At 34.7% G+C, this 10,932-nt stretch overlaps 1 protein-coding gene across 1 annotated transcript; it reads left to right on the forward strand.

The window, feature by feature from the left end:
* The first annotated feature begins 2,107 nt into the window (after positions 1 to 2,107).
* cibar1 (CBY1 interacting BAR domain containing 1) lies at positions 2,108 to 9,526 on the forward strand. Its single transcript, XM_082185596.1, has 9 exons — positions 2,108 to 2,287; positions 2,969 to 3,203; positions 3,281 to 3,349; positions 3,564 to 3,665; positions 5,377 to 5,406; positions 5,953 to 6,057; positions 6,724 to 6,837; positions 7,646 to 7,765; positions 9,002 to 9,526. The coding sequence occupies exons 1-9, from the start codon at positions 2,259 to 2,261 to the stop codon at positions 9,110 to 9,112; spliced, it is 915 nt and encodes a 304-aa protein (XP_082041722.1). The 5' UTR covers positions 2,108 to 2,258; the 3' UTR covers positions 9,113 to 9,526.
* The last annotated feature ends 1,406 nt before the right edge of the window (positions 9,527 to 10,932 follow it).

A 10,932-nucleotide genomic window follows, 5' to 3' on the forward strand; every position in this document is an offset into this window, starting at 1 on the left:
CTAAATGCAACGTGTTTTACACAAGCAATCTGTTACAGTGGGATCAATTCCATGGATGATTAAGCATGATAATGAAGGTTTTTGGACATTCTCCACAGAGGCGCAGACATAGCAGCTGGTGACATTCATGAGCACATCACAATGAATTCCCATTACTTTCAATGATCATGAAGCCTTCTTTTGGCAATGTTACAAACCCAATAAAATCGCTAAAGTATGCCATATGTGTCTGTTAAGAGGGGAATTAAAGTCAAATTGCTTTATTCATAGTAAAAAAGAAAGCAAATCCAGCAGATGATTTTGTGCTTCCATATTGCTGTTGACATGATGGTCAAATCAATTCACAGAGGCCAATACATTAAAAATGTAAGCTAGGAGAAGAAAAATGCCATCTCATGGGTTATAATAATCATATTTTACATAAGGAGTTTTCATCTTATAGTCTCAAAACCTGAAAGAGAATTAAATGGATGGTTCACCCATCATTTACTCACCCTCATATTGTTCCAAACCTGTATGAATTTCTTTCTTCTGCTGAACACAAAAGAAGATATTTTGAAGAATGTTGGTAATCAGACAGTTGACGGTACCCATTGACTCCCATAGGCTAGCGTTTTAATTTTTTTTTTTAAATTGGGAAGTCAATGGCTACCGTCAACTGTTTGATTACCAACATTCTTCAAAATATCTTCTTTTGTGTTCAGCAAAAGAGATAAACTTATAGTTTTGGAACAACTTGAGAGTGATTAAATGATGACAGAATTTAAAATATTTGGGTGAACTATCCCTTTAATATTGTCACATTATTGGATGTATGCTCTTGACGAATCAGTTCTCATTTAAGTGAATATTAGAAATCGTATTATGAAGCAAATATAAACATCTGCTAATTTTACATTCTTAAACAACTTTAAAAACATAAAACCTTCATTTCATGTTGTTGGAAGTGGAACAATTTGTAGGCTAATAGACCTAGGGCTAGGCTATGCAATCTTCTAAGTCAAATTTGGTGGAGCTTTTTGTATTTTTTGTATTTTATTTTTTATATATCCTCCTGAGACCCAGAAATATTTTTTTTTCTAATTTTTTCGTTTTTTTTCTTCTTCATGTCATCACATTGTTTAGAGCATATGACACAAATGAAAAAAAATGATAATAATAATTTATAATTTATTCATGTTATGCTATGTCCTCTGTAGTGGACACCAGGACTCAGTTGTTCAAAAAATAAAATGACATGAAATTATATGTATAGGCAAAAACAATGGGATTTTTTTTTCAATCACCAATACATTTTGGGGTTTCAGGATTTTTTTAACCAAAATTTGTATAAAGATGATTCTCAACTATGTTATGAAAGATATAACGGAATGAATTGATACACCATTTTACTTCATCCAATATGTGGGTAAAATGGCCATAAATGAATATTCCCATTCAATGCAATGTATCTATACACTTTATCTAATTTGCACATTAATGTGTTCTTGGTGCAACATTTAATGAAAAAAGAAGTGTAATAATTGGAGTAATAATTAGCAACATTTTAATATCTAATATTTCATAGGAATATTGATGTATAATTTATTTCCATATTCACTTGTTGTGTCTCACAAAATGCCTGATAAACATGATTTAAGTCCTGATGTCCTCTACAGTGGACATGTATGAAATCAATGCCCCTTTCTGTAACAGAAAGTATATATATATTTTTTTTTTTTTTTAAACCCCATAACGTTTTCCTGAGATGTTGGTTTATGAAATACAATTTGAAAAGTAGTCATATTTAAATTTAAATTACAATATATTATCATATTTCCATAATAGTGCTACATTTGATCACTAAATTAATGTCAGACATGTTTAAAGACCAAGGAGAAGTTGTTTTCATGGTGAAACCTCCAAACATTTGGTGTCTCTGAAAAGCCCTGAATGTGCTCTTTCCAGGACACCCAGGTTGTGACATGTGACATGTATAGTGTCAGAGAAATTCACTAAAATATAATGTCCACTACAGTGGACAAAAGTCTATTCCTGGGTCCCATAAAGTTTTTATTTATTTTTTATTTTTGGTTTTGTTTTGTTTACCAATAGAGGGCGCATTTTAGCTCCATGGTAACGGCACGGCGTTCATCCAGATTTCCTGCTGCAACATAAGCATTAGCACAACACTCTCTTTAGCATTTTAAATACGTCATGATTCTTTTCGCTTGAGGTTATATCTTTAATGAATAAATCGATATTGGTTTCGAGTCATCATGAGCCGCACTCCTGATGCAAGAGCGAGGTAAAAGTTGTCCAGATTTGTTAGGATTTGTGAAGCTAACTAGCTAGCTAAGCTAAATGATACAAGCTGTAACGTTAGTCCATTTGCTAGCGGGCGTTATTGTGTAAATTACTATATAGGCTAACTGCAAAAGCACAACTTGTATCAATATATTAAAACAAGAACTGCATAATTATCTTTGTAACCGAAATGAAAAATTGTTGACAGTTTGGCATGTTTGCACAAGATTTTTTTCAAATGTATATATTAATAATAATAATTCGTTACATTTATATAGCGCTTTTTCTGAGACCTCAAAGCGCTTTACATAGAAGGGGGGAATCTCCTCAATATATGACGTGATAACTTAAAGAGTATTATATAGACATGATTTTATATTACAATATTTTTACCTTAATAAATGGTGCTGGGATTTTGTTTTAGATATAAGCAGGATAAAAAAAAATAAATAAAAAAAAAACCCAGCTTGTTTTAAATATCTCTTGTTTGAAGAGACTGTATCTCTGGTATATTAAACACACTAATAGTCTTGATATGCAGACTTTTGCTCTCTTGCAGAGTAAATCTTATAACCCTTTTAACATGTTGATGAAGGGCAAAACCTATAGTCCACAGGTTTATCCTAACAAAATTCCCTCATTCAGATTATCTTAATTTTTCTATGTTGCACATACATTACAGAGACATCCAGACCAAGCAGATTCAGGACAACATCACCAATGTAGAGAAGCACTTTGGAGATCTATGTCAACTGTTTGCTGCTTACGTCCGTAAATCTGCACGACTGCGGGACAAAGCCGACCTCCTGGTCAAAGAAATCGGCCTTTATGCTGACACAGAGACACCAAACCTAAAATGTGGATTGAAGAATTTTGCAGATCAACTGGCCAAGATTCAGGACTACCGGCAAGCAGAGGTGTGTTTAAAACCACGAAAACATATTTTAGCATATTTGTGTCATACTAATTTTCAAACACATACTATTGTTCACAGGTGGAGAGGCTGGAAGTGAAAGTTATAGAGCCTTTGAAAGCATATGGGAATATTGTGAAAACAAAAAGGGTAAGGTTTTATTCTTAAGCTTTCTTCATGATGAAGTGCATACTTTATAGTTAAAATATAAAAATGACCTTATTTCAATGATCTCATGAGGGCAGCATTGCATCACATTCTGAGTAAGCATGATGTACAGTGACTGTTGTCACAGGTCAAAACCTAAGAACTAGAGCGCTCTGTTCTCACCAACCTTTTGTGATTTTATGCAATTTATGTTCAGGAGGACCTGAAGCAGACGCAGACTGCAAGGAACAGAGAGTCCAAGCAGATGCAGCAGCTTGAAAGAATGAGGCAGAGAAACCCGTCGGACAGACAGATCATTGTATCCTTACAATCAGATGTTATTATTTCTTCTTTCACTGGAGCTACATAGATGTGAACTGGAAGAGTAGTACAGATGTCAACGGTTATTAGTCAAATGACCTTGTAGATTAATAAATAATAAATAAAAAAAGAATAGATTTAATTGCGTACAAAATATTTGCTTAGAAAGCCCCAAAGTAAGGATATGTTAAGACCCAATTAATTAATACATAAAAAAGTGACATTTGAAGTTAATACTGAGGTAGACTTGTTTTTTTTTTTGGCCATCTGCAAGTTACAAAGTATAAATTTAAAGTTTAACCCTATATAATTCAAAATGCCTGCATATATTGCTGCATATTTTGGATCGAGACACAAAACTTTTAGATATTAATGTAGAGCTGCAGTAAGTGATTTCTGAGAAACGCTGTTTAAAGTGGATGGGACTGAGCACCACAACACACTTGTAGCCAATCAGCAGAAGGGGGCGTGTCCACTCATGATGGGGGAGGAGAGAGTGAGCAAGAGGGAGATTTAAAGAAAGACTAGAAAGAGAGATGGCTGAGAGACATTACAAAAATGAAAAGGCCAGAGGAATATCACTGGGGAAAAAAGGGTTGTGATCAGGCAAGAGCTTTAAGACCCGCGTTAATATTAGAGAAGCTGTATGAAAACATATGCGAGTAACATTGGTTTTGCTATGTTTCACAGAACTAAGATATGCTGTTGTTGTGATGTTAGCTACAGTAACAGGACAGTTTTGAGGGTCATTGTTTGTCTGGAGCTGGTGTGCTGCTGGCGATTAACAACAAACACTTTCTTGTATACTCTTGTCTTGTGTACTGTGTGTTAATTTTTTGTTCTTCCTAGTCAGTCATTCGTCATCTTCACTTTATGTTTGCGAAGCATTATTTTGTTTCACTTCAGCTATGATAAAGAGAAATGCACTCTTGCATTGTGTGTTCGTGCATTTTGGGGGTGGAGCAATGAAGGGTGTGGTGTGTTTGTTTGGCTTGATTTCAAATAGCAAGTGTTTCTCAGAACTCGCTTACTGTACCTTTAATATTGCAATATTGTCATTGTTACGAGCACAAGTTGTAATTGCTGCCTAACATGTTAGTTTTGTTTGTAACTAACCACATACCATGCTATAGTAGCCTATAGCTGTATATTACTGCCATCTGGACATTACTTTGATACACTTATCTCTGGTTGCTTCATGTAAGCTGCTTTGAAACAATACTTATTGTAAGCATTCTGTAAATAAGCTTGAATTTATTTTAATCGAATATTTGTATACAGGTTCTGGGGGTTTAATGAAATGTGTTCGTTTTTTAACATGGATTTTAATACAACTTTATGAATTAACATGAATCGACAGCCTTAAGGTCCTTGCGCACCGAGTCCGAAATTTTCGAATGAAAAAATTCGAACAATTTCCTATTCGTCATTCAGTGACTCTGAATTGTCAAAACATCTCTCAAAATGCTTGCTACGGATTCGAAGAACGCAGAAAATCGAACCCGAACCAAAAAAGTGTATGATGGACGAAAGTTTTGAAAGCAGTGTGTAAACGTAATTGACGCAATGTGAGGTCGTATTTATTTTTTAACGTGCAAAAATTTCGGACTCAGTGTGCAAGGACCTTTACTCTTTACATTTTAATGCCATATGAAGATATTTGTTGTAAACCACAGAATTACAGATTATACCTTAACAGCCTTTCTCAGTCACAGGTGGGCCTTGTGTGCAACACACTGTAATATCATCTTGGAACTACTTTTATTTAGCTTAATTATTGCCAATTAGGTTCAATTCAGCCTGGTTTTAAAATGTCACACATACCAAAGTACCTTTCAGGCAAATCATTTCACTCAACGGCCATCTTTGAAACGCCTCTTGGGCAGCTATTTCAAAAATTCACATTTGAAATCACCAATGAAATCTGACAACAACTGTCTCATAAATGTTGTTTCTAAATGCTCAATCATAAATCAGCCAATGCATATGCGCAGTCCTAAGTGCATGTCTCAGAACACTGACTGTTTCTACACCAACCAGAGCTTCTAACGGCAGCTGTAGTGACTCACCAATTGGCGATTGGCTCTTTTTCTTAAAAGATTTACTTAAAAGACTGACTTACTGCACCATCTTTGTTTAACTAAGTCTTTGCACATACTTAACTTGATGTGAAACTTCTCATTGTGCTAGTTAAAATCGTCTCAGTAAGCTGATAGACTCACATCCATGTCTGCTGCCTGGAACACTTTGTGCTTTACGTTTTATTTTCGGTTGTGTGACGAAAGGCTGAGAGTGAACTTCAGAGAGCCACAATGGATGCCACACGCACGACTCGCCAGCTGGAGGAGACAATAGATGACTTTGAAAAGCAGAAGATTCGTGATATTAAGGTCCTTCAGACTGCACGGTTGCTTATTTCTTTAAAAATCTCAGGAAAATGAAACCCACATTTAAGTACACTACCATTCAAAAGTTTGGGGTTAGTTTTTTTAATAAAGAAATAAATACTTTTATTCAGCAAGGACGCATTAAATGAATCAAATGTTTCAGTAAATACATTTATAATGTTACAAAATATTTTCGTAATTCCATATTTCAAATAAAAAACTTTTTATTCATCAAAGAATCCTGAAGAATGGTTTCCACAGAAATATTAAGCAGTTTTCATCATTGATAATAATAATAAGTATTTCTTGAGCACCCAAATCATCATACTAGAATGATTTCTGAAGGATCATGTGACACATTCAGTAATGATGCTGAAAATTCAGCTTTGCCATCACACAAAATATATTGAAATAGAAAACTGTTATTTTAAATTGTAATATTAATTCAGAATATTAATCGTTTTACTTAATTTTTTATTAAATATATGCAGTCTTGGCAAGATTAAGAGATTTATTTCCAAAATTGTATAAATTATTACCGAACCCAAACTTTTGAACAATTGTGAATATTAATTATAAATATAATTTATATTTAATTACAGTGACGTTTTTATACATCAAATCTTCCAGTGCTACTTCAGAGAAATGAGTATATGTTTCCAATTGCAGAAAATATTGGGTGAATTTGTGACGGTGGAGATGGCGTTCCATGCCAAGGCGTTGGAAATTTACACATCTGCTTACCAGGACATTCAGAATGTAGATGAAGAAGGAGACCTAGAGGTGAGCGCTCTACACCAGCACCGCTGCTCTGGTGGTCCTGCTGTTTTGAGCTTGTCTGTCCTGAATGTCTAATCAAATTATACTCTTTCTCCTCCTGAGATCCCCCTGCTGTCATAATGATGAAAGCTCTAGTTGCCGGGGTATAAGGCCCCCTCCAATCCTGATACGTAAAAGAACCGGAGAGGCATCTTTCGAAGCGTGTGCAGTCAGCTGTGGAATGTTCGCAGTGTGGCTAATGCATTTATTTATGAATTCATAGTTTGGCGTGCCAAAACTAATTTTATGCTCAAGACTGAGTTTGTTTAATATTTCCTTGACTTGCCACCGGTGAGAGTATCACATGAATATTATTTCATAAGGGACTTTTTTAAGGGAAATGTTTCCTTGTTCTTGTGTGAACTTTGCCTGTAATTGTATGTGGAAACTTGTTATAGTCATATATTGGCACATGGTGACAGTTTTATGAAGACACAACTAAAGCATATAAAGATGGGTCATAAATATTCTTCCTGTAATATTTAACTGCAGTTAATAAAGTTGAGGTGACAATGTTTATTGGCACACCCTCACCAGGACAGAGTGTGTAAATGTTTTTTCCCTATCTAAATTACATGTTTCTCTGTTGCTACAACACAGTATGTGGTATTAGTTTGTGTTGACTTGTTTCTCTTCTTAATATATTCTTGTTTGAGCTCGACTGTTCTCATTGTTGTTTTATTATGTGGCGGGTGAGTGAGATGGCATTAGGTTATTGGTGGTTCATATGAAGAGCAGTCTACAGTCTACCCTTTGTTTTTTGTCTTGACAGGTATTTAGAAATTCACTGCACCCCCCTGATTACCAGTCACGGTTAGAAATAGTTCGTGCCAATTCTAAACTGTCCCTGAATCGAACTGGTACATCAATGAGTAAATCGGGAACAATGCAGGTAAGTGCTTCCCCGTATCTTATAAGTGTTAGTATTAATAGGTCAAGTGTTGACAAGGAAAATCTTTGGATGCATTACGTATTACAGTAGAGGTGCATGATTAATCGTTAAAAGATTGCAATCTCGATTCACACACCCACACAACTTATTCCTAAATGACAACGACACGGCTATATCTATTAAAACTTTGACAAGTACGATCACAGCAGAACATTCAAATCTGAGTTGGCGCTGCCACTGAATTACAGAGAGCAGTTTGACAGCTTTACAAACAGCCCTTTCAACCACACAGTATCATTACTTTTGTGTTACATTCAAATGATTACAGAAGTACGGGGATAAAAGTTTATAGATTGGATATAAACACCCATGTCTACAGTAGCGATCAGAAGTAAATCACCTTTTGAAAGTAACTTGACGCTTCAAATAAACATTGTATCAATTAAAGGTGTGTTCCAAACGAACCTGAATCCCTTCACGAAAGACCCTTCCAAAAGTCCGTTAGCAAAGGGTATATGCGATGGTCTCTTCAAAGAAGTAGTTTTAATGTTTATGGTCATGTGACCTTTAAAGCTAGGTGGCAGGAGAGTTTGAGTTAACATATAGACAGAATAATTCAAGTTGCTTTGTTTGTAATTTTACATTAATTTATTTGACCATTTTATCACCCTAAATGGTTACACCAATAGGTGGCAACACGTGACTGTAAAAAATGTATTTGTCATTGAATCATTTATTCAAGAGATTCGTTCAAAAATGTTGATTCATCCAGTAGTGAAACAAGTGAAGTATTTATGAGTCATTGAATCATTCATTCAAACTGAATTCAATTCAAATTTATTAAATATTTTTTAAATAGGCTGTAGTCATTAACATTTTGTCAGAACCTTTATTAAGTTGTCTATTCGTAAGTTGTCTATTCAGAGTCATGAGAGAATCATGATCTCTGTTTTAAACAAAAATGTGCTTCTCAATTTATACAGAATCGTGCAGCTCTATATTACAGTTAAAATTACTTCAATTGTTAATTATATGGATAATGTGAATGCATTTATTCAAAGAAAACTTCTACTGCAACACAGGTACCCCAAAATGATACACAACTTAAAACAGCTTAATATGCTTTTACTTCAGGAATGAGATTTTCCATTTTTCAACACTGTCTAAATCTTATTTTTATGCAAGTTGCATAAAAATCCCAAAAACTATGATTGAAAGATTTTTCTTCTGGTGTAGTCAAGAACATCTAGCAGACAGAGGAAAAGGGATGATGAAGAAGACGAGGATGAGGAAGAGGATGAGGAAGATGAGGATGATTTGGAGGAAGTGACTGATGATGAGCATTAAAATAAAATTTCATTCCCATTTTGACTAATATCCACCGCATATCCAGACAATGACATTCCTTAACTGTATTTAAGAGTGTTTTAAATGGAGATTAATTTTTATCACCAACTATAAATGTATAGTGAAATGATATGATAGTTGAGCTATGTTAGTTAAAGGTGAGTGCATGGTTATATGTTTGCTCTCTTGTAAATCATATACTATGAAATTATATTATACTGAATAACACATTCAAAGAGTGTTACTTTCATTTTTTTTTTATAATTTTAAACCTCCCATCATGTTTTTTTTTTTGTTTTTTTACAAAGTGCCAAGCTGTTCCGGTTATCGATATTTGGTTAGAATGTGCCTTAGAGAATGTTGGTGTACCAATAAAGCTGGCTCTTTCTTTTGCATAATAGGCCATTTTCATGATCTCAAATGTCTGAGTGTGCATTTGTTCTTCTGTTTACTGAGCGTACATACCGAAAGACTGACTGTGGGTATGTTATACACAGAAACAATAATGAACCCCTGATACTTGACCCGCCCTGTGTTTGGCATCATTGTGTCTCATAGCTTTTATGTCAGTCATGAATGAGTCAGAAACAGTAACCAGTACTACTGGTATACTTATGACTATAGCAATGACTGGAGCAGAAGTGTTGAAGATGCATCCTTAATATTGAAATGTAAGTCTAGGAAATCAGTGTATGAACCAAGAATGAAGGCCACTGAAAATGTGGGCATGCACTCTTTATCACAAAAAAATATGATTTTATCTATACAAGATATTCCAGGTGTTTAGCATTTGTAAAGATTTCATGAATTTTAATTGCCTGCACCTTTGGACTGAGAAATGAATGGTCGCAGCAGGTCTTTGTCTCCAGGTGTGCGGATCCGTGGCGTTTCGTGACAGATGCACAACACGGCCATTCATTCAGTGGCATTGAGGATGACAGTATCCGAGGAAAGGGTTCCCTTCTCGCCCGTCTGACTCATCCTTTATAGAGGCCGTAATGGGAACTAGTGTGTGTTTGTGTGCGCTGTAGCGCCTGACTGTACTGAATATTAACACGATGGTTGCCTCGCAGCGGTTTGTAAAAAAAAAAAAAGGAGCATAACTACTGCATGAGTCACAGAGAGAGAGAGAGATGTGCTGCAGGCTCTGGGTACATGTTCCCCAGCATATACACTCTCTCCATCCGCCAAGCAGATGCAGAGATTTGGCTGTCACTCTAAAACCCTCTGTGACCTCTGCAGTGATGTGTTTTTGACGTGCATCATCTCTGAATTACTGCACCACTGAAATATTTCTGATGTCTCTTTTTTTTTTATTGAATAACATTGTTTATCTCTCTATGATACATGCATTATAGTATATCATCAACCAAATCTAAATATATATTTTTTTATAATTAAAGAATAAAAACAGGAAATAAATAAAAGAGTAAAATGCATTTTGAGGGATAATAATTGTTTTTCAAATGTTTTAGAAAATATTTGTTTCTTTAAAAATAATCTCAAATATTTCGTATATTATCAAAGGTGGATCAAATTCTGATGTATTTGAAATGTACATAAAAGTCACAATGAAGCGGAATTAGCGACAGATCTCTTCTGCCGTAATGTTTCACCGGAAGATTGAGTTATGATAGTTTATTATTATTATTATAAAAAATTTATTGGAAACAGTGAAAAAAAAAAGCACATGAATAGATTAATAAATTGCAATAAGAGCAATAACGTTGTTGTAGCGCTTTGGGTATAAGAAAAGCGCATTATAAATAAAATGTATTATTATTATTATAACGTGACTTTAAAGAGGGTAATTTTTTATT

Source organism: Leuciscus leuciscus (genome assembly GCF_965113295.1).
Source record: "Leuciscus leuciscus genome assembly, chromosome: 12".
Classification (NCBI taxonomy): Eukaryota; Metazoa; Chordata; class Actinopteri; order Cypriniformes; family Leuciscidae; genus Leuciscus; species Leuciscus leuciscus.